This window comes from Haliotis rufescens, unplaced genomic scaffold (genome assembly GCF_023055435.1).
Source record: "Haliotis rufescens isolate VD_foot unplaced genomic scaffold, xgHalRufe1.0.p SCAF_12, whole genome shotgun sequence".
NCBI lineage: Eukaryota > Metazoa > Mollusca > Gastropoda > Lepetellida > Haliotidae > Haliotis > Haliotis rufescens.
Genome location: NW_025963802.1, coordinates 31,519,099 through 31,543,254, shown reverse-complemented (window position 1 = coordinate 31,543,254; position 24,156 = coordinate 31,519,099). Strand labels below are relative to the sequence as shown.

Below are 24,156 nucleotides of genomic sequence, written 5' to 3'. Positions count from 1 at the left end.
TCTTGGTGATGACATTAAACATCAAAATATTTGGAATTCGTTATCATTATAATACAGATGGAAATGTTTTTCAGTCACTTTGTAAAATAACTGAATATTTAGACGTTTAATAAATTTGTTACACATTTGACAGTAAAAAAAACCAAACACTATAAAAAAAAAGCAATGCTCAGGTGAAATATTTACTTTGTGTTGCAAGTCAAAATAGTGTAAACGAAAATCGCAAAATTACCAAGCAAGTGACTTATCAAAACTTCGTCACCATTACCGATGCTACCCACAAAGATACCTACATTTCCTTATTATCTCGAAAACTGTATTTCATTTTGTTCATCAATGTGACCATACGCCCTTATTACTACCCATAAAAGCGACTAATGCGCTTACGAATGGCGCAGCAGAGGTCACGAACTAGTCTAGATTTCTGGTATACATCCGGGTACTCACTGGGAAAAAACAATAACAAAGGCAACAACCAGTCCCGGGGAATTGCGTTAGATCAGTGCCCCTTTAAGTGTATGACATATACGTCATAGTGTTTGATGTGACGTCACTTGTTAGTCATGTCACAATTTGACCTGGTTCTCACTTGTCATGTTGTCATGCTGAAACTTTGTCTGTCTCAAGACAGATCTAACGTTGTTACATAAATTAAAAACTAAAGGACAGGAAAAGTGGGAATTACAATTTGAAAACTTAAATTGGAACAATATTTGTAATAAAAATATTCACTACAACACAGGATGTCAAACTGTGATGGCTTCAATACACATTTACCCACATAATTCTCACCACTAATACTTTTCTGAATATTTAATTATGTTCAAAATGATCTGTGCTCCTTCTGTCACAATGAAAAGGAAGCAATTACTAACGTGTTTGGGGACTGATGTAATATAACGATTTTAGGATGAAGTGCCAGTGTGGATAGACCAGTGCTTTCATGTTTATAATATGACATTTTGTGCAGAATAGATACTTTTTGGAGTTAAAGAGAACATAAAAACAGATAAAGTGTTGATTTACTTTTACTCATTGCAAAATTCTATATTTATAGATGCAAATTTCAAAATACAAAACCTTATTTTCATGTTTATAAAAAGGAATCTTTTTCACGATACAACATTGAAAAAGATTTTGCTTTCAAGACAGGTAATCAGCAGAAATTGTTTGGTGCTACCATAAACTTTTTGTAAACGAGGAGCAATTTCCATTTTAATTTTAGTTTTATACTTAAGACTTTAATGTTTGAGACCATGTACTTTCCTGCACTGCAATATGATATGTAAACTTTAATAGTTTGTGCATACATGATATATGCAGTGAATGTGTGAGTGAGGGGTATGTTATTTTCTGTAAAAAAACCTAAGATGTACTGATAAGTTGTGCTATATGTGATGGGCTTTCTGCTTGAAGCACATTATATGTAACAGGTACTTCTTTTAAAAACAATAAAAGAAAAAAACCCACAACAACATTGAAACATAAATAGACAACATAGAGGGTGGGCGTGTAAGCGTGTTTTTGTTCCGCGCAAATATAGACCCAGAAAAAATATCAAGGTTTAAATACATAAAATTGCTGTGAAAAAGGTCCAATCCTGCAGTGAAAAGTTCTGGTTCACAGGAAATAATGTTTTAGTGTGTTTATGAGTGACATTCCTGTATATTGTTATGTGCAACATGAAAAACAGGGAATACAAATATACATAATCTAAAATAAAAACAAAAGAATATGATAGAAAGGGAAATCATGAAACAAATCCCTATAGTTAATTTATGATAAAGATCACTGGCGGATCTAGAGGTGGGGGTGGGGGACTTTTTTTCATACATCTGATGACATTTTGTATGCGCATTGCCTAACATGATAACTAAGGCTTTTGTGTGGACTATGGATGCTTTGGTCTAGCCTGGGTTTTGTATATCCTCAAGTGCATGATATTTTCTATCATTGTTTTCCATCCATACAGGTAACATTTGTTTAAATTCTGCATTTATGTTTCAGGCAACATCAAAATTATTGAAAGCTTATCCTGAAAAACAGAGAAATGAAGTCTTGGATTACCTGTTCAAGGTATTTTTGAATTTGTATGGCATGATGCCAGTGTGTATGCTGGGTTTTATATGTTCAAGATTGATTTTCAAAAGATAAAGAACAAAATAATATGTCCTGAAAACATACCAGTGAAGAGCTAAAAGGTCAAGTCAGTCCATATCTGTAGCAAGTCTTAATTAGATGAGTCTTCATTATCAGTTATGCTTTGAGTAACCACCTGAGTCAATTAGTCGCCTCTTACAACAAGCAATACAATAGAATGCTGGGGACTTACTCTAACCCTGGTCACAGAGGATCACAAAACTGTGATATCCGGGATTGGTAATATGTGTCAGTGAATTAGAGTGGGTACTTTTAACTTAGATTGGTGGATGCACGGGTGGCCCAGTAGTCTATGGCGCCACGATTCGCTGTGCAGAGTTGTGTCCCTTTGGCACTCCAGAAACCTATGATTGTGGGTTTGAATCCCGGTTCGCCCCGATTATGTTTCTAGGTTTGTCAGCACTATACCCGTGCTCGTGGGTTTCACCGAAAGTGGTAAACGTCTGAGACCTGCATCACTTTGGGCTTTCCTCCCACATTGAGCTGACATGCCGTGATATAACTGGAATACTGTTAAAAGTGGTGTTAAACCCAACTCACTCACTAACTAAGATTGGACAAACTTATAAGAAACTAGAAGTGAGTGTAGAGGAGCTGACTGTCAGAATATCTGTGCAATGTGGGTCCAGGGTGCTTGTTGTTTTCTGTTGTTGTGTTTGAACCCAGGGATCCCCGAAACATGTTTTGATTTCTTCATTAGGTAATGACAAGGACCCATGACTTTCATTTTTTCAATTCCAGACACTGGAATAAAGAAAGAAAAGTATTTGGCCTGTGAATTAAACAAGTCAAACATTTTTTTCGAGTTTCCCAGGCAATGACTTTGACTTAGACTGAAAATGGAGATAGTCCTTGTTTCCGGAGCAGATCTTGAAAACCGTACCATATTTCTTCACCAAACTTGGCACATAGATAGGTCTAGTGGTGAACTGGTGCCTTTTGATAGTTTGGGATTTAAAAAAAAGTTATTTTTGGAGTTTCCATGGCAATGACTTTGATTTAGACTGAAAATGGCGGTAGTCCTCGTTTCCGGAGCAGTTCTTGAAAACCGTACCATATTTCTTCACCAAACTTGGCACATAATATCATCTCGCAGTATTAAATACAAAAAGGCCCAGTGAACATAGTTCACAGGAGCAAATGCATTGCACACGACCGGACATGTCATATTGGCGGGGGATATGAGTATTTCATGTTTATTTTTGTATGGGGATCCCAGGTAAGAGTCTGTCCCCAGCAAGATTTGATCATCTGACAACAATGCAGTTTACAAGGCGCAACTTACCATAGTGCTAAATTTTGGTTCAGGCTGCTGACTGGCTCTCACTTTATTAGATCTTGTGTGCCTCTTTGATCCTTAGGGTTATATATTTGTGTTAGGGTTTGGGTAGGTTACCCCAGACTCAATCCTTAGCCCTTTGCTTTGATCCCTTTTCTGATCAAACAACCCTTTACAATCCTTAGGGCCTGTTGTGAGGTAGGATATGGGTGTAGCTATCTCTTTTAACTAATTAAGCAAATGTAATTTGAGGAAATTCCGTACACTTTTATCAAGTTTCGAATGTCATGCAGAAAATGGCTACTGCGCATGAGCATAAAGGTAAGCAATCGGGGGTGCTGATGACTTGGTAAACAAGCACTAATTATTTGTGATAGCACCCATGGTCGGGTTTTGGCTAATTGATTAGCCTAGTTTAGCTTCATGCTGGCAACATGAGTTCGATCCTCCATGCGGCGCTGATTGAAATACTAAAAAGTAAAGTGCTCTACCCCCGCTCATCCTAAGACATGACTACATCATTGTACGTAGATCAGATGGTAAGGGTCAGTGACGAGGTTGATCGTGTGTCATCGTACCATGATGCAATGGGATGGTGCACGCAGTAACCATTGCCGGTATGTCTAGTCCAGACTTCATTGTTTACGGACTACAACCATATACCTGGAATATTGTTGAGTGAAGCTTAAACAACAAACCGATGAGATATATATTGTGATGCAGAGATTAATTATTGCTACCTGTTTCAGCCCAACTTTGCTGCTTCCCTGCAAATACTAAAAGTTGAAATTGGAGGTGACTCACAAAGTTCAGGTATGGAGCATGTAACCAGGGCTGTAGCTAGAAGGGAGGGCGTAAGGGGGCCAATTGGCCCCATAAAGTTCTAACGCCCCAAATAAACTTGATGCAAATACTTCACAACTTTCGCCCCACAGCTACTAAAATTAAGTATGGCCCTGGTAGAATGTACATCATGGAAAGAATGGCACTCTGTATAGCATGAAGCTGTGAGATTACAGGTTTCCCATAGCTTTGTACCATTAACCTTTTAGAAACTAGGTATTGTATTTTACTCTGAATCCGTCCATTTTAGTCCTATAACATTTTCAGGATTTTGTGATTATGTACTAATGTCAATATTTACGGTCATCATTTAATAGAATTTTCTACAATTTCACAGTTACTATTCATCGTGGCCCATCACTTGTGGACCAAAGAACCTTTTTAACAAATCCAAATTTTAGTGTTGTTCACTGGAGTCCAACAAATGACCGACACGTCTGTTTTTTTCTCCCTAGAAGAGTTGGGTCTGTTTGAAATAATTCCATCAAATCAAACAATTTGTTCTTGAGCTCTTTAATGCTGTAAGGTAAGAAGGGTTACATATGTTACAGTTCTTCCCACTGCTATTCATATCCTTACACATCTTTGAAATGAGAAGAGTTTCGTATTAGACCATTTGAAATGCAAGGAATAATTTCTGTCTGGACTTATAATACAGTGAATGCAGTGATAGAAATTGGCGCTTGTCCTGGAGTCCTTGCCAAACTGCCCAATACTTAACATATCATAGAAGTACATGTAGTAGAAATTTGTTGTTTATAAGGGTTTTGCTATATGTTATCATTATACGGTCTAGTGGATTAAAAACATTAGTTTCTATTGCTGGAATGAGTACAAGTTATTATGTGCTGATGTCAGCAACATTCCAGGCGTCATGCCATATGCAGTGAATATCGAAACCAGGGCAAGGCTGCGATAGAAACTAACAGTTTTTGTCCTCCAGTACTTAAAATGATAACATATAGCAAAACCATTAAAAGGGCAAATTTCTACTTTTCCTTATGATACCTTTACTATTGAGCAGTTTGACAAGGTCACAGGACTAGTGCCAATTTCTAATGCTGCAAGGTCAGGTCACATGTCTGAACCAGCCCATTCTTTTCTACTTATTAGTCAGCCTGTACAACTAGACACTGGGCACACATACTGCCTTCTTATTCTCATGGGGGATGATTAAGTGAAATGGTCTGGGTTAATGGTAGGTAATCAAGTATACAGTGAAACCTCATTAGTCTGGACCCTGTTAATCCAGAAACCTCACCTTCTGGACGATCTTGTTGGGAACGGTTACATGACTTGTATACAAAGTGTGTCAGTACTAGGGTTGGGCCAAATTTACTACCCAGGTACCAACACCCCCATCACCCGACCCTACCTGGGGTCCTGCTGTAGGTCCCAAGGGTTGGGTACAAAATGTCTGCTTGGGAATTGTTTAAACGGAGCCCTGGCAAAAAGTATTTAGATACATGTATAAAATGTATACACTGAAGTTTTATCTTTATTTAAACATATAAAAAAAAGTCAGAAAGAATGTGTGGATTGTTAGAAAGAAGTGCTAACATCAGTGACTTATAGTGTAACCATGGAGGCTAGATAATTTTTTGTCGGGGTAGTCCTGTGGGTACCTGGCTCCTATTCAGTAATAGTCAGTACCCAATTTACCTGAACCAACCCTAGTCAGTACCCAATTTACCTGAACCAACCCTAGTCAGTACCCAATTTACCTGAACCAACCCTAGTCAGTACCCAATTTACCTGAACCAACCCTAGTCAGTACCCAATTTACCTGAACCAACCCTAGTCAGTACCCAATTTACCTGAACCAACCCTAGTCAGTACCCAATTTACCTGAACCAACCCTAGTCAGTACCCAATTTACCTGAACCAACCCTAGTCAGTACCAACGATTTGTTAATCGGGACAAAATCTCTGGGAACACTAGAATAAGGATTCGTGTGGTTTCACTGTATTTGAATTAGCCAGGTTGGCTCAATGTCTTTGTTATAGATTAGGTATTTTATGAATACTTTTTAGCATGTATAGTCAGTAGAGCTGAGTTCTATGTACATTTCTATTTCATGGTAAGATGCTACTGAGGCGTCCCACATGCACAACAGCTGGGAGGAGAACTACCAGAGAGGGTACGAGTGGTGGCTCATGGGAGAAGCAAAGAAGGTTTGTTTGTTTTCTGTTTATCAGAGTACAGTGAAACCCTGACAATCTGGACAGTAGCATTCCCCCAGCAATCAGACTTACCAATGAATCATGGCTACAGAGTAATAGTAATAAAATTAACATTTTTCCAACAATATACTGTTAAACTTTACGATTTTTGTTGTTGATATATTGTGTATTGGTTTTACACCTTGTTATGTATGAACCAGATAGTATGTAATATGGATTTAAAACAGCTTATAGTAGCTGTAGGGTACTGAGTGTCATGGTTAAAGTAATTTTAGAATTTTTATATGTAATAAACAGGTTGTAAATTCATTTTTAGTGTTAAACAGACTAGGTTTTGAAATTCCCTGTATTGTAGTGCTAATGGCACAGTTATTTTGTAATGGCAGTTACATTATGTTCCTGGTGCAATCCTGTCTATCCCTTCATTCAGAACAAAACTGTTCTGTGTGAAGTGAGAGTTGATGCTTCTCATTTCAGAATCTGTCATCATGTCCATGTTCAACTACATCTTGTCTTTCAGAGGAACCCCAACATCAAGCTGTATGGACTTCCGTGGAACTTCCCCGGCTGGATTGGAAATGGGACCCAGAACCCGTACCAGAGCCCTGATGTCCTGGCCAGCTACATACAGAAGTGGGTCCAGGGTGCCAGGGACGCCCACAACCTCACCATAGACTACATCGGGGTGAGACGAATACAAACAAAGCAACCAGTAGTTTTGGTGGGATTGAAATAATGAGTTGTATCCAAGTTTACAGTTCAATTTGGATCAGTTGTTTATGTGAATACATTTGGGGAAAAACAAAATAAAGTGAACTTATGGTCATGTCTGAGGCCTAATTTTCACCTATATCTGTTCAATTTCTAAGAAAGAGCTATTTGGCTTACCATGTTCAAACCAGTTTGTGAATGTATTTTTTCAGATTTGGAATGAAAGACCATATGACATCACATACATTAAGGTAGGTTTAAAAAATGTAAATCAGCAGTGTTGTGACAAATCATACTACATGCTTTTACTGAAATGGGGAACAATTTGGATTTCATTTTTCAAAGTATTACTGTTCAAATTGTTTTGTGACATTCCATGTAAGTTTCAACCTTTCTGGAACTAAGACATTCATTGTTAAGGAAATATTGATCATTTGTACAGTTGTAGAGTTATGTTCAAGACAGGACCAGGATTTATCTAGGATTCTAAACTAAATTCCCTTGTCAGACAAATTAAGATTTTCTAAGATGTTTTTATTTTTTTAATTTTGGAGATATTTCAGCATTGTATTTCACATTGCATTCAATCATGGACACTTGATATAGTAATTAGTGCCCATAATTGATGCATTGATGTAAAGTATAAGATAGCTATGGGGTAATTTGCAAAGAACAATGAAAAATGAGATAAAACATTGTTCTATCATGATGTCCCTTCTGGTGATTCGAACATGCTCTCGTAACTTGATGGATACATAAATTGGATGACATTATTTGTGAGAGGGAATGTTAGTGAGTTGTTCCCCATAGATGTAGCTTGGCAACGCAGATAAACGCATTGGCCAAGCCATTGCATCCCAAAGTGGGAGAGATATGACAACTTGGTATTGGGAGAAAAGGTACAGACAATTGACGTGAAAATTGTGAGAATATCTGGGAAATACCAAACTTAACCTCCCTGTTTATATAACGGACTGGTCCGACATTGCTGAGGATGGAGAGTATTCAGGGAGTCATCATTATTTTAAAATGGGTAAATATTTTTAAATCTTGTACATTTAATGAAGATCCTTAAAGAGGCTGTACATAATGTTGATATCTCATGTAAGAAATAAACGACTCTAGACGTTGTTTATCGTACTATAATACGCTTCAGAGAGAATAAACCACTCGGGGCTGCGCCCCTTATTTTGTATTTCTTAAATAAAGCATTACATACGGTACACTTCCTCTTAATTTGTCTTGTTATCAGTGAAATACAAGTTGATGACCTTCTCTGTGCAGCTGTTGAGACAAGTCCTCGATGACACGGGGTTCTCCCATGTGCGTATTGTGGCGGCGGATGGCGTGTGGGGGGTGGAACAGGATATCTTGAAGGACAAAGACCTTGCAGCAGCAGTGGATTACATCGGGTAAAATGGTTGTCTACAGTACTGTCACTTGGTAAACAATTGAACTTCCACAATTGAACTGAGAGTCGAATTGAAAGAGCTTTATGTCCCTGGATTTGGTCATGGCATGGAATTGAAATTTAAATGTTAGAAATGTTTTGGCATCATCTTCAGTTCAGAGAAGTGATGTCTTGGTGCAGTATGAAGCACTGCAATGGAGTTCAGAATTAATCATGACATTTTGATTAATATATTTTTTTCTGATACATTTGAAACGAAAATCGTCTTTTCAACAGCAGTGTTAGGGCTAAAACTGGATAGTAATTATCTGACATTTCAGAAATTGCTTTACAAAATACAGAGATACTCCTTATTGATATGAATCTTTGTTAACATGATGCTGTTCATTTCAGAATGTACCTGGTGAGAAACAGTACTTTTGTGCTATGTATAACATTTTATGTCAAGGTTATGAGAAGGATCCTGTGACTTTCATTTTTATTTCCAAATTCCACTTTTCAAATGAATTGCATACTTTCATGCATCTAAGGAAGTTGCAACTATTGCTTTTATACTTCTGATGGATGCCTATCTGCATGGAGATCTGACGACACCCCGTAGGTCATCGTCAGGTGAACCCTGACTAAACTATGTCCGCCTGATCAAAATGAAGGATGCATGGGTTTAGATATGAATATGAATCGGCTTCATTTCTTTTTTGTCCCTTTTCGGAAATCTCATTCTTAGCAAAAAGACAACCGCCAGAGAACACTGATATAACTTCCATAGTTCATCCTTTGGGGCATAGATGCCATGGCGCTCAGAAATGACAGGATGTATTTTTAAACATCTACAATGATATAATAGCAGGGCTAGATTTTTTGTATTGGGAATTCCCTAACTATATTCATTTCCTAGATACAGAAATAAGATGTGCTTGTAGGAATGCATATCATTCATACTGAGAAGTAAGAAGCCACAATGCTAATTGGCTGACTAGAAAGTCCACCTGAGGTGACCTATGGAGAGGTGTCACATCGGAGTTTATTACCCATGGTGTTAGAAATAACCAAATTCATACAAGTCATATGTGCACTAGTACAAATATCACTTCTCACACATCTGAACAGCATTGTTAACGTCATTCCAATCTTACGTCATCACTGAAGATAGATAGATAGAAGATAGTTGTGGTTTTCTAGGACAGCAGTGGCGATCAGTGCATTTTTCTATAGGGGAACCAAAAGGATTACAAATTAATGGGTAATAAAGAAATTATTACACTCACATGTGTAATAATTCATGTATTATCCTCACTCTCGCTCTGGAAATACAAGAAATCTGACACTTAAATTGTTTTGTAAAATTAGTATGACACATATGCTCGTAAAATACTCATATAGCTGGAATATTGCTGAGTGTGGCGTTAAACAACAACCCAAACCAAACCAAAAATCATGCCCTGATGGCATGGATCATTGCTCATGGTATCAGTCACTGGTTTGCCTGATCCATTGGATTAGTCCAGTGGATTATTTCCAGGCTGCATTGATGAAGCTGGGATTTTACTGACTGACATTCAGAAACATTAACTCACTCATTCAATACAGAAATAGAAATTTTATGGCTGTTATGGTTGAAAAGCAAATAGTGATTCTGAGCAATAGTAATTTTGTCTTTCACAGTGTACATTACCCTGGCACTAAGTCAACAGTGGATGCCCTTCACACCGGCAAGCAGCTGTGGTCATCTGAAGACTACAGCTCCTTCAACAACAACATCGGCGGGGGCTGCTGGGCCAGGGTAAACAAACATGGAACAATTAGTTAAAGGAAAGAGGCATTGATTGGGGCTGGAAACAAGGAGCTTTGGGGAGGTGGTCTTAGCATGGATTGAAGACTTGAAGTTATCAGCTTCTTTATCATGTTTATTTAGAAAACACTCTCAGAAAGCAGAAAAGTCAGGAAACATCTATGTGCCTTTAACATTCCGCATTAAATAGTTGTCAGTGTCTAGACAGTTTGTATATTATTTGTGTCTCAAATGCTTGATATAGAAACTTCAGTAGTAAGGTGATATGTTGCGAGCACTGTAGATTGGGAGATTGGTCGTACAGCTGTACCAACTATCCAATATGTCAGTAGCTCAATGGCAATGGTACATTGGCGACAATTAAATGTCAATAATTTCCATAAACATAATGAAAGAATACTGATAACCTTGTTTTTTATCAGAATGTTACCAATTTACATATATATTATCAACTTCCCTACAGTCTTCTGAACCCATCTTTATGATATAACATAAAAACGTAATGTTCATATTTTTCGAAAACTATTTTTTTTCAGATTTTAAACCAAAATTATGTCAATGGATTCATGACAAGGTATGAAAACATTTATCTTCTCTGTTTGTCTTGTTTATCATTGGTCTTTAAGGATTAAATGTTACATGGTTTGACACTACAGCAACCTGTTTTCAGGGTGTAGGTAAACAAATGAAATGTGCTGAAGTATTACTGAATGAATAATAAAATATGCTTGATTAGGCTAAAAAAAAAAATAGTCTTGGTTCTCCGGCACCGCCCGCATTATCATAATGTTCGCCGCACATTTCGTTTTTATTTTCATTTGTAAGAAAAACAACGAAAAAAATCCTTAAATATTCCAAGTCCAATGGTAGTCACATACTGTATTCCAGTAGTTTCCTCATCAAGGAATACATTTATGTAGGGAGGCCCTTTCCCAGGTTGATTGAACACAACTGCTTATTTGGTTACACATCTGTTTCTTTGGTTACATACTAGTTTGAACACAAAAAAAGACACTGCCCGCCCGCACTATATTTTAAAAAAACACTGCCTGAGAACCAATTCTTTTATTTTGTCAAGCCTTAATTGTCTTGCAGCACAATTGCATGGAACCTTATAGATAGTTACTACGAGGGTTTACAATGGGATCGTGACTCGTTGATGACAGCCAGACAACCATGGAGTGGCTACTATAGTGTGGAGAGCCCCATTTGGATGTCAGGTGGGTAGTGGATACCTGTTGATAATTAACTATAACAGAGTTCATACAGATCTTGGAAACAAAATTCAAGCACTTTCAAGCACAGCATTCAAGTTTCAGCACCCCTAACTACTGTTTACAGCATGCTTAGAAATTATGTCACTTGCATTCAAGTGTCCGTAGAAATGGAGTGAGTGAGTATTACGATGCTTTAGCAATACACAGCAATATTATGGAGGGAGACACCAGAAATGGGCTACACACATGGTACCCATGTGGGTAATCGAACCTGTGCTTTCGGAGTTCCCCACCATGGCAATGGAGGACTCTGGAAGTGAGCATCTGGATAGCACATAAAGACTCTTGTCTTTGGAAACATCACTCTTGTCAAATCAGTGAAAACTTTGTATATTGAATCTTAATGCAGGGATTTTTACGTCTTTCCTGAAACTTAAATGTGAATTCCTTCAGAATTTGTGTTTGAAAATTGCCCATGGTCATAATTCACCTTCTCTGATTTACGGACTTTTTCCAACTTAAATCTTAATCTTTGAATAGCAGATCACACCAATGTTCTCTACCAGAGCTAAGTTAAATTTTCATGAAATCATATTCAAAAGCTTTGTCTGTCTGTCATTCCATATCCAGATTTGCCCTGAGTTTGTTTTTTGGTTCGTCTGTACCATACACGTGCTTGTTGGTTTCACCAATGTTGTAAACATTTCAGACCTGCCTCACTCACTCCTACATCTAGCTGATACACCATGACATAACGATAATAATGTTTAAAGGTGTGTTTAACCTGACTCACTATCAGTCATCAATGCATGCAGATAATTTTGATAGTTTAATGAAATAAGTCATGGATAGCTTGTGTGCAATGGGGTCCAACATAAATAGAACTTGTGTTGTTTCAATCTGTATTTGATGTCAAGACTTTCCTAAATGGCAAACCCTTACATCTGTCTGTATAGACTCCTGAGTATCTTCCTCCTATGTCTTCAGGCCACACCACCCAGTTCACCCAGATAGGATGGACATACCTGAAGCATGGGTCGGGAGTTGGTCTGTTAGACAGTGGAGGCAGCTACGTCTCACTCGTCAGCCCAGATGGAAAGGATCTCTCGATTGTCATAGAGACTATGGTTAGATACTGCTGGGAAAGCCCAGGGCTTAAGAATAGATTTTATTGCCTTTTGGGGCCAAAAATTTGATCTCAAATTAAGCCAGGGTTTAAATACAGAAACCATGCAAAAACGACTAAAGGCTTCATTCCATTTAGTTTCAATGAATTAAAACTTTTCAAATTTAAAAGTACAATATGTGCTTCTTAAATGCCATAACATCATGAAATACAATTGAGAAGACCAATGTGTCTTAGAAATATGGAAGCCTCTCACAGACCTAATAGTCTGAAAAAAGTGTAGATTATAAGTATAATACCGTCGCATTCCAGATATGCCAGGATCAGCTTATCAGTGCATGGGTTCAAATCCCAGATTCGTACTGATAATGATCCTAGGTTTGTCAGCACCATACCTGTGCTTGTGGTTTTCTCCAAAGTTGTATATGTTCAAGATCTACATCACCTTGAAGGTTCCTCCTACCTTATTACTATTGGCTAGGACACTGTGATATAACTGAAATACTGTTCAAAGAGTTAAGACCGCCTCCATGGTCTAGTGGTAGAGGGTTCCGCCCGGAGAGCGGAAGGTCAGGGTTCAATCTCTGGCCACGTCATATCAAAGATGTTAGGAGATAGAAAATGTTACCCTGCTTGGTGCTCGGCATTAAGGGGCTAAAAGAAGGACAATTTGGCTCAAAAGTCAGTATACTGTATCTGAGTGGGGTATTCATGTTAAACTGTGGCATGGGGTCTCAATGGGCAAGCACTATATAATTGGCACCAGTCTGGACTATCACAAACAGCCGCATACACGCATGTACGCAGACAGGCATGTACGCAGACAGGCACGTACGCAGACAGGCATGTACGCAGACAGGCATGTACGCAGACAGGCATGTACGCAGACAGGCATGTACGCAGACAGGCACGCATGTCGGCACCCATGCTCGCTCGGACGCACACATGTCGCAATAATCTTGTACACAAAGTTAATCCCCATTTCACGTCACCTCAAAGAGTTAAATCCAATTTACCCACTTATATCAACCTGAATGTATTAAAAATAAGACATATTACTTGTGTCCTTGTAGGCGCTCCTACGTCATTGCCTGATATAAAGTTGTGTTGCTGGTAATTGTTGCAGACTCACGACCACTCCAAGTGTATCCGCCCCAGGCTGCCACCCTACACTGTGGAACCACAGACCATCACCCTAGACATTGGAGGAAGCTTTGTGAGTTTACTACTCCACTGAAGACAATAAAAACAACTGATTCCAATTGTCCAGACACTGTCTTCTTGGTCAATAATGCAAGATGCTGGAAAGCAAACAATAATCTAGAGACCATATATCTGTGTTTGGCCTCTGAATAAACTAACTTTTGTTTTCAGGGTTGATTTGAGGTTAATTTCCTTACAGTTAGGGTCTGGTCAATTACATGTAACAATCTTGTTATCTCAACTGTACACAGATTAGTGAACCTCATCCAGTGTCAGTTACAGTCAAAGGTGAAATAATGCTAACACAAATCGGCAGTGTACCAACACTGTCAGTAGACCTGTGAATGATGAATCTATACAGAGGGTATTCCCAACTGATGGACAATGATTCGCGAGTTATAATCCTCAGACATCATGAAATCCCTGTTTAGCTGTATCTACAGTACACAGGGAACACTCTGCTCCATTGATGACTGCTGAAACAACATATGTGACTCGCCAGTAGAAAGAGGGACCTTATGGGTGCTAGGATACAATTGTGCTGTGTCGTCGTAGAGAAAGACGTTTGACGTCAACTTAATTCCATAAAAGTCGCCATGTATGAGGATTGTACACAAAAAAAATTCTCTTGTTAGTTCATAATCTACTTATAAAAAAACATGACTTCAAAACATTTAAGCATACATGTCTACTTTCGATTAAAGGGGAAGTGTACACGCAAAAATCACTTTCTTTCTTTTTCTAAACAAAACGCAATTTTAGAATTAATTAGTATCTGTGTTTGAAAATATACACACATTTTTTTCACAGTGAAAGAAGGAAGCTCACAATAGTGTGAAAATGATATGCCGTTATGAGGCCTTTGTTTTTCGAGCTAAACAGGCCTGAGTTATCCCCCTTAGATTATGACATAATTGGTGCCAATTCAACTGGGTCCCTGTCTATTCTCAACGCAAAAGATATCAAGTACCAGTTTGCGGTAAAACAACATGGCCTACGACACACTCCGGCGCAGTGGTGACTCAGCATAACACTATGCTGGCTGGCATCTGAGACGCTAGAATCACACACCTAGACCTACACCACGTGAAGCGGCTCTAACAAAGCATGATGACGTCATAATGTTTATCAATTGGCACCAATGACGTCATATTGCAAGGGCATAAGCCATGGTGTTTTTGTTGTGGAAATAGAACACTTGGTAAATGTGAAAAATATAAATCGTTTTAATGCGAAAAATATGTTAATTAATTGTGATATTTTCATATTTTTGTCTATGACACTTCTAGGTTAACACTTTTAATGTGGAAAAAGTACAAGAAAAATAGGTTAATTTCCGTGTGAACTTGCCCTTTAATCCGTCTCTATATCTAAATTATTACAACAATAGTTATTATTTCAAGACTGAAAATGGGATTTTTGCAGAAAATTTGTCCAAATGTTTGATGCCATGTATCTCTGTAATACATGTAAATTGTTGCTTGTGACTTTAATTTTTATGTCCTTTAAATACTGTAGTTTTAAAATATCACAAGAAGTCAAAATAGGATTTTTCACCCATTAGGTCCCTTATTTCATGGTGGGTCACATACCGGTATGTACTCATGTGACTCAGTCTGCTAAGGAACAGCAATTTGCTGTGCAGAGTTAGGCTTGATCATGGGTTTGAACATGAGGATCACCCTGAATTTGTGTCTAGGTTTGTCATCACCATAATTGTGGGTTTCACCAAAGGCTTTCCTTTATGTGACATAACTTCTTTAAGTGGCATCTAGAAGTTGGTATGATGAACAAGGGAGATAGTTCTATGGATATGCAACTTCTTTATTACAAAGGTACATCAATTATCCACATGTATATAACATTCCTACTTCACATTTCTGTACATCACTTGCTTGTTAACGGTGTTAGTATCTACACTGAAATGTCACATTTATTGTAATAAAGGAGTTGTATATCCATAGTACTAGCTGACATGCCATGGTACAATTGAAAGACTGATCAAAGTTGTGTTAAAACAAACTCACTGCATGATTGTTTTCAGGGAAGTCTTCAAAAGCTGAATGTCTGGTACAGCAAGCTTGGGTTTAATGACACGGACACACAGTCTGTCTTCTTCAAGTCTCTCTCCCCAGTACAGGTAAATATGTCATGGAGATGACGTTTGAATCATTTTCTTACTGTTATGTATTCTTGGTGTTTCGCATGGTGCTACTGGCCACACATAACAGATGTATAAACCCTTAACTGATAAGCATGGACAGATTGTCATTAAGGCCACACTTTTTAAGTTTCATTTATTTATTTATTTATTTATTTATTTATTTATTTATTTATTTATTTATTTATTTATTTATTTATTTATTTATTTATTTATTTATTTATTCATCCATTCATCCATTCATCCATTCATCCATTCATCCATTCATTCATTCATTCATTGGTTGAATGTTCAGGTGACCAGTGGCAAGGTTAGCCTACAGGTTGGCTTGGACGAGATCTACACCCTGACTACTCTCAACACTGGCCGCAAGGGGGACTATGGAACACCTCCTCCATACCGCCCCTTCCAGCTACCTTATACAGAAGACTTTGAAAGTGAGTGAAACAGTGTACAACTAGGTCAGGATATCAAGTATGTGAGTCCCGTGAAGATTCTGGGTTAGAATTGGTCTTCAGCAACCCATGCTTGTTGCATGAGGTGACTAATTGGATCGGGTGGTCAGGCTCGCTGACTTGGTTGATGCATGTCATTGTATCCCAATTGCGTAGATCAATGCTCATGATGTCAATCACTTGATTGTCTGGTCCAGATTTGATTCTCTACAGACCGTCATATAGCTGGAATATTGCTGAGTGTGGCATTAAACAACAAACAAACAAACAAACACTAATCTAAAGGTTTGTCAATTGTCCTGGGTATGAGGTCATTAGCCTGCTGCCCAATGGAGATGTTAGGTTAGAATTGGTCCCCAGCAATCTGTTTGTTGTAAGAGGCGACAAACTGGATCAGATGGTCAAGTTGGTGTCTTGGTGATTGTGTACCCTCTAAGCATGGACATTGCTCATAATAACAACTCCCAGATGTTTCCTGACCCAGACTATTTCTTACAGGCCAGTATTATAAGCTCAAATATTGCTGTAAACATTCACTTACTAACTTACACGCTAGCCCTGTTGGCTATAGTTAGAGACATATTACATTGTTCGGTTATTTACAATTTTCCCTGACATCACTGGAAACAATAGGGTGTGGATACAGGGTTTAGCTTGTATCACCTAATAGTATGCCAGTATCCGTGATTATCATTTATTTAATCTCACAATAAATGGTGAAAAAAAGATTGAATTATTTTCACATTTGGATATGGTTTCAGGTTATGAAAATCATGCAGAGCCCTTGCTTATGGCTCAGCAAAATGGGGCATTTGAAGTGGTCCACATCGACGCCACGGTAGGCAATGTTATGAGGCAGATGGTGCTGGAGCCGCCCATTGTGTGGTGCCCCACGTATGACAAGTTCAACGCCACCATGAATCTCCTCGGTGCAGTGACATGGTGTGTATCCTTGGAGGATAACCAACCCCTCCCAGGAACTGGGGATTATCTGTCCCTTGTGGATGAATGGTGTAAGCCCTGAGTCTGTGACTGACAGCATTCATTCAGGAGGAGGATAACCAACCCCTCCCAGGAACTGGGATTATCTGTCCCTTGTGGATGAATGGTGTAAGCCCTGAGTCTGTGACTGACAGCATTCATTCAGGAGGAGAATAACCAACCCCTCCCAGGAACTGGGGATTATCTGTCCCTTGTGGATGAATGGTGTAAGCCCTGAGTCTGTGACTGACAGCATTCATTCAGGAGGAGAATAACCAACCCCTCCCAGGAACTGGGGATTATCTGTCCCTTGTGGATGAATGGTGTAAGCCCTGAGTCTGTGACTGACAGCATTCATTCAGGAGGAGGATAACCGACCCCTCCCAGGAACTGGGATAATCTGTCCCTTGTGGATGAATGGTGTAAGCCCTGAGTCTGTGACTGACAGCATTCATTCAGGTGGAGAATAACCAACCCCCTCCCAGGAACTGGGATTATCTGTCCCTTGTGGATGAATGGTGTAAGCCCTGAGTCTGTGACTGACAGCATTCATTCAGGTGGAGAATAACCAACCCCCTCCCGGGAACTGGGGATTATCTGTCCCTTGTGGATGAATGGTGTAAGCCCTGAGTCTGTGACTGACAGCATTCATTCAGGTGGAGAATAACCAACCCCCTCCCAGGAACTGGGATTATCTGTCCCTTGTGGATGAATGGTGTAAGCCCTGAGTCTGGGACTGACAGCATTCATTCAGGAGGAGAATAACCAACCCCTCCCAGGAACTGGGGATAATCTGTCCCTTGTGGATGAATGGTGTAAGCCCTGAGTCTGTGACTGACAGCATTCATTCAGGTGGAGAATAACCAACCCCCTCCCAGGAACTGGGATTATCTGTCCCTTGTGGATGAATGGTGTAAGCCCTGAGTCTGTGACTGACAGCATTCATTCAGGTGGAGAATAACCAACCCCCTCCCAGGAACTGGGATTATCTGTCCCTTGTGGATGAATGGTGTAAGCTCTGAGTCTGTGACTGACAGCATTCATTCAGGAGGAGAATAACCAACCCCTCCCGGGAACTGGGGATTATCTGTCCCTTGTGGATGAATGGTGTAAGCCCTGAGTCTGTGACTGACAGCATTCATTCAGGTGGAGAATAACCAACCCCCTCCCGGGAACTGGGGATTATCTGTCCCTTGTGGATGAATGGTGTAAGCCCTGAGTCTGTGACTGACAGCATTCATTCAGGTGGAGAATAACCAACCCCCTCCCAGGAACTGGGATTATCTGTCCCTTGTGGATGAATGGTGTAAGCCCTGAGTCTGTGACTGACAGCATTCATTCAGGAGGAGAATAACCAACCCCCTCCCAGGAACTGGGGATTATCTGTCCCTTGTGGATGAATGGTGTAAGCCCTGAGTCTGTGACTGACAGCACTATTCAGGAAGAGAATAACCAACCCCTCCCAGGAACTGGGGATTATCTGTCCCTTGTGGATGAATGGTGTAAGCCCTGAGTCTGTGACTGACAGCATTCATTCAGGAGGAGAATAAGCAACCCCTCCCAGGAACTTGGGATTATCTGTCCCTTGTGGATGAATGGTGTAAGCCCTGAGTCTGTGACTGACAGCACTATTCAGGAAGAGAATAACCAACCCCCCGCCCAGGAACTGGGGATTATCTGTCCCTTGTGGATGAATGGTGTAAGCCTGAGTCTGTGACTGACAGCATTCATTCAGGAGGAGAATAACCAACCCCCCGCCCAGGAACTGGGGATTATCTGTCCCTTGTGGATGAATGGTGTAAGCCTGAGTCTGGGACTGACAGCATTCATTCAGGAGGAGAATAACCAACCCCCTGCCCAGGAACTGGGGATTATCTGTCCCTTGTGGATGAATGGTGTAAGCCCTGAGTCTGTGACTGACAGCATTCATTCAGGTGGAGAATTACCAACCCCTCCCAGGAACTGGGGATAATCTGTCCCTTGTGGATGAATGGTGTAAGCCCTGATTCTGGGACTGACAGCATTCATTCAGGAGGAGAATAACCAACCCCCCTCCCAGGAACTGGGATTATCTGTCCCTTGTAAATGAATGGTGTAAGCCCTATAATAATGTTTATCTGTAGTTCTAGTTTCCTTCATGTAGGTTGTTCTATATATGACTCAATGAAATTAGATGAAAGAAAATGCAGACAAATATATGAAATGCCATCCCCACAGAGACACTTCACTGAAGTTGTTTGGATGACAAAATGTTATCATTTTGTGACATGGACAATGTATGGAGTAAGGTATTGTTCTCAGCAACTTGACATCATATTGCTCAAACTGACCTATCAGCAGTGAGAATGGCTAAAAAGTTCACGTGCAAATATTTACTACACTGTCATTCTTCCCTATGGGTAATATTAATGATTTCTTTTCTCTCTGATGCCGATAAATCTTGAATCATTCCATCTGTGACTGAAGCCATTTGTCCATATACCAAGTCCAGTAACATTTCCTTCGGTACCCGTAAAGATCCGGGTTAGAATAGGTCTTCAGCAACCCATGCTTGCCGTAAAAGGCGACTAACAGGATCAGGTGGTAAGGCTCGCTGACTTGGTTGATGCATGTCATCGATCCCGAATGGGTGGATTGATGTTCATGATGTCAATCGCTGGATTGTCTGGTCCACACTCGATTATTTACAGACCGCTGTCATATAGCTGGAATATTGCTGAATGCGGCGTAAAACACCAAACCAAATCCTTTGGTCTAGTAAGCTCTGCAAATAGAGTCAATTTGTTAACACTCTCATCCACTGAAAATGATCAGAGAGACAGATATGGGCCAGTAGACTCAAAAGTTTCGGCCTTTGTTTGTCCAATGGGTTTCTTCTTTAAAAATCTTGAATTTGGAAACTCATCTTGAAAAGGTCTGACTTGAAAATACAGAAAAAAGATAAAATTATGATATGAAACATGCATATACTATAACTATCTTGTTCTGTTGTAATTCAGTCATATTCAGAGTATGAGCCTCACTGCATACAGAAACAAGAAAGGCTTTCTTGAAAAACACATCATCCGGAGTATAACTTGAAAACCGTGAAAGATTTCATATCCGAACTTTGTACATGTATTAGCCAGGGGCTGAAGTGCTGCCGTTTGCTATTTAGGAATTTCATTTTTTTTAAAACAATTTCTGTATCCTTGGAAACAATTTAGACTTTGACTCTGTTCACAGTGATGTGTTTGTCCAGACCATATCTCTAAAACTAATAGGTACTCTTTCTTGAAACTCTGCACACACAAAGACCAGGTTGTCAACTGGTGCCTTTTGCTATTTAGGGATTTTTGGAATATTTATTTTTTCCGTTTCCATGGAATCTAGTTTGACTTTGACTCTGTTGATAGTAGTGGATTTGTCCGGACCATATCTCTAAAACTAATAGGTACTCTTACATGACACTTTGCATACATAGAGACCAGGTTGTCAAATGGTGCCTTTTGCTATTTAGGGATTTTTGGAATATTTATTTTTTCCGTTTCCATGGAATCTAGTTTGACTTTGACTCTGTTGATAGTGGTGGATTTGTCCGGACCATATCTCTAAAACTAATAGGTACTCTTACATGACACTTTGCATACATAGAGACCAGGTTGTCAAATGGTGCCTTTTGCTATTTAGGGATTTCAACAAGTTTGATTTTGACACTGTTCATATTGTTGTGTACCTGGCATAGAAATACAAAGTTCCAAAACTCAACTCCATGGTATTGTTTTGATAGCTCAGTAACTACTCTTGTATTGACCTTTTTCACACTTTCACCATCTTGGATCGAAAACGAGGCTTGGAGAGCATAGCTCCATGCAGTGTGAGTCGCATCAGCTGATAGGGAACAGACAGCATGTTGTGCATTTCACTGATGGACATTTCAAAAAAAAATAAAATGGTATCCTCTGTATCTAATACACAAGATATTTCACATTTAATCCTGAGGTCAAACTAAAATATGCCTGTAATACACTAGAATTCGCATTTTGCTGTCAGGATCCCGGAAGTGAATCAAAAGGTGCATTTCGAGATATGTTTTTCAGAAATAGATTGTTTTATCATAACCTCGTCAGCATATAGGTACAATGTGACAGTACATTCAATGACAGAAGTTTTGTTTCGTAAATGAATCGCATAACATGAAACAGGTCAGTTTTCTTTTGCAAATTTGCTCAGTCAATGCGTGGCTTGGCGAACTCGAAATCGTCAATCATGTTTATTTCACGTTTTATAGCAGTGTTTGCTGCACAACGCACTGTCGTTTTGCCATGTGTCCAGTTGACAAAAATTGCTTTTTCTGCTATGATTTTCATCTAAACATATTACGATGTAAATGAAATTAGTTCACAAAATAATTCGTGTGTCAAAATAAATATTCAGAAGGGGTGATAACTCTATTCAGTGTATACAATGACAGTTGATACTTTACTGGTTCTGCAAACATCACTTATTTAACCGATTATTACCGATTGAGATTGCACCGTGCACAACAAAAGTAATAATGTGTGAACTGTTTAAAATAAGTTAAAAGGAAACTAAAATTGATAAATATAAATAATGCATGAAATTGAATAAATATAAGAATTGATACAAACACCAATTTCTTGAACACCCTCACCTAATCCTGTATGATGATAGGTAATTGTATATCAAAAGGAAGCTACTAATACATTTGTCCTGAATAGTTTGAAAATGACTTGATCAGATATGAGTACAGATAAAATAACAAAAGATGAAAAGGAATCAACTTCATTTGGTAATCAAGCCAAGATAAAATATATGTATCGGTACAAATTTTGTTGATGGAACAATCTGGATTTCTCATATTTAATAAAGAAAAACAAACTAAAATTTTCATGTCTGTATTTCTCACAATATAAGTTTTCAAAACTTAACGTGGACCGGGTGTCTTTGTCAGTCAAAAGCACCTAATTAAATTCCAGGAGAAAATAATTTTCTTGCTTGTAAACAAATGGTACAATGTGCTTTTTCAGTGTCTGATAAATATTGGCCATGTTGTTTTGTGAGTGAATAAGGCTTTTCACTTCCTCGTCCTATTTATGTGAAATGTGACAGGAAGCACATTTGTTGGTTGAATGAATAAGGCTTTTCACTTCCTCGTCCTTTGACAGGACGCACATTGTAACCAGTGTGTTACTGTCAGCAGAAAGCTCCTCCAGACATCATCACCGGATACTAGTACTTCATTGTGTTGACTCGCTGGACTCAAAGCCTGAAATGAAAAATTCAATAATATTATAATGATATTTCTACTTCCATAATTTTTTTTATAAACAATGCATATTCACCTTCTCTCAAAATATTGCTTATGTAGTAAACAACATTCTTCCGAAATAGAGAAATTTAAGGAAAATAAATCACAGTGTGTAACATTACATGCTACTTAAGAACAATCTTGAAGGCATCAATTCATCTGATATGTCTAGTATATTCTGTGTAAACAGTAAACACAACAGATGCATCAATTTAATGACAGTGTACTACAGCTCTTTATATCAATGTCACATAGAAATTCACTCTTGTTTTAATGGAACACGTTTTGATATTTGTATTACCGGTATGTATTTAATCATGAGATACTTTGTTTAGTCTGACCATGCTGAAAACATACTTTCGCTAGAGTGAAATAAATAAGATTTATATTAAAATCAGGCGAAATATCACGTTTTGTCCCACCTACAGTCAATCTGCCTCATTGACACTATGGTTTTCTGAATAAGGTCATGAAGATCACAAAGAAAATATAAGACTTGAATTTATTTTGTCAAATGGAATGTTTATCTCTTCTTGTGGTTTACTAAAGTTGATATCTTGACTTGAAAATATTAACTTTGTCAGATCACAAGATGAGATAAATTCATGCTATCATCGTTATTTGACAAGGAAAACAAATTTCTTCTATGTATTTATATTTTTTTATATTTCTCGTTTTGATTGAATTATAAAAATTATCACACCACTTGACTTGACTGAAATAAACTAAAGTTATAAAGATTGTTAACAATTATAAACTATTACATCATAACAATATAATTATTGCAAAATGACACAGTAAGCACAACCATATTCTTACATGTAAATTGATATGATTAATAATCAATAATGCATGGCAATTGCCTGCACAAAAGAAATCATTTCAAAACATGTTTGTGGACATAAAACCAGATGGGTTTCACAATTAAACAAAGGGAATAAATGAGTTATAATTGCAATATGCATGGGAATTAAAAATAATTCTGTTTATACTTTAAGTTTATAGTAATGTCAATATCAATTGATGCATTTGAAATATTTGAATACAAACTGTTAAAGAGTTATCTGTTTCTGTAAATTATATAAAGATCACATGTAGATTGAACTTTACTGGCCATTAATTAGTTGTGCTTTTGTTCATTTCATGACATGATTAATTTGGTACAGTAAAGTAAATATCATTTTGGTAGAAATATTACAAAATTGCAGATCAAACTGTACTTTACTTCAAATATTTACACACCCTTTATGTAATAATTCAGTTGAAATATTAAACCTCATGCTATCTAATCTGTCAACATTGACAATCAAAATAACAACTGT

General features: G+C 38.4%; 1 protein-coding gene across 2 annotated transcripts in view; it reads left to right on the top strand.

Moving 5' to 3' along the window:
• LOC124117386 (galactocerebrosidase-like) overlaps positions 1 to 24,156 on the top strand; it is a 37,791-nt gene that overhangs the window by 1,919 nt on the left and 11,716 nt on the right. The window contains exons 2-15 of one of the 2 annotated variants that reach the window (XM_048393543.1): positions 2,008 to 2,076; positions 4,189 to 4,252; positions 6,369 to 6,457; positions 6,987 to 7,151; positions 7,390 to 7,428; positions 8,462 to 8,589; positions 10,254 to 10,371; positions 10,917 to 10,954; positions 11,476 to 11,600; positions 12,585 to 12,724; positions 13,850 to 13,939; positions 15,971 to 16,066; positions 16,383 to 16,524; positions 17,304 to 17,484. In XM_048393543.1, the coding sequence (XP_048249500.1) occupies positions 2,008 to 2,076; positions 4,189 to 4,252; positions 6,369 to 6,457; positions 6,987 to 7,151; positions 7,390 to 7,428; positions 8,462 to 8,589; positions 10,254 to 10,371; positions 10,917 to 10,954; positions 11,476 to 11,600; positions 12,585 to 12,724; positions 13,850 to 13,939; positions 15,971 to 16,066; positions 16,383 to 16,524; positions 17,304 to 17,484 (1,484 nt within the window). The remainder of the gene's footprint in view (positions 1 to 2,007; positions 2,077 to 4,188; positions 4,253 to 6,368; positions 6,458 to 6,986; positions 7,152 to 7,389; positions 7,429 to 8,461; positions 8,590 to 10,253; positions 10,372 to 10,916; positions 10,955 to 11,475; positions 11,601 to 12,584; positions 12,725 to 13,849; positions 13,940 to 15,970; positions 16,067 to 16,382; positions 16,525 to 17,303; positions 17,485 to 24,156) is intronic. The other variant, XM_046479242.2, reaches the window with a different exon arrangement.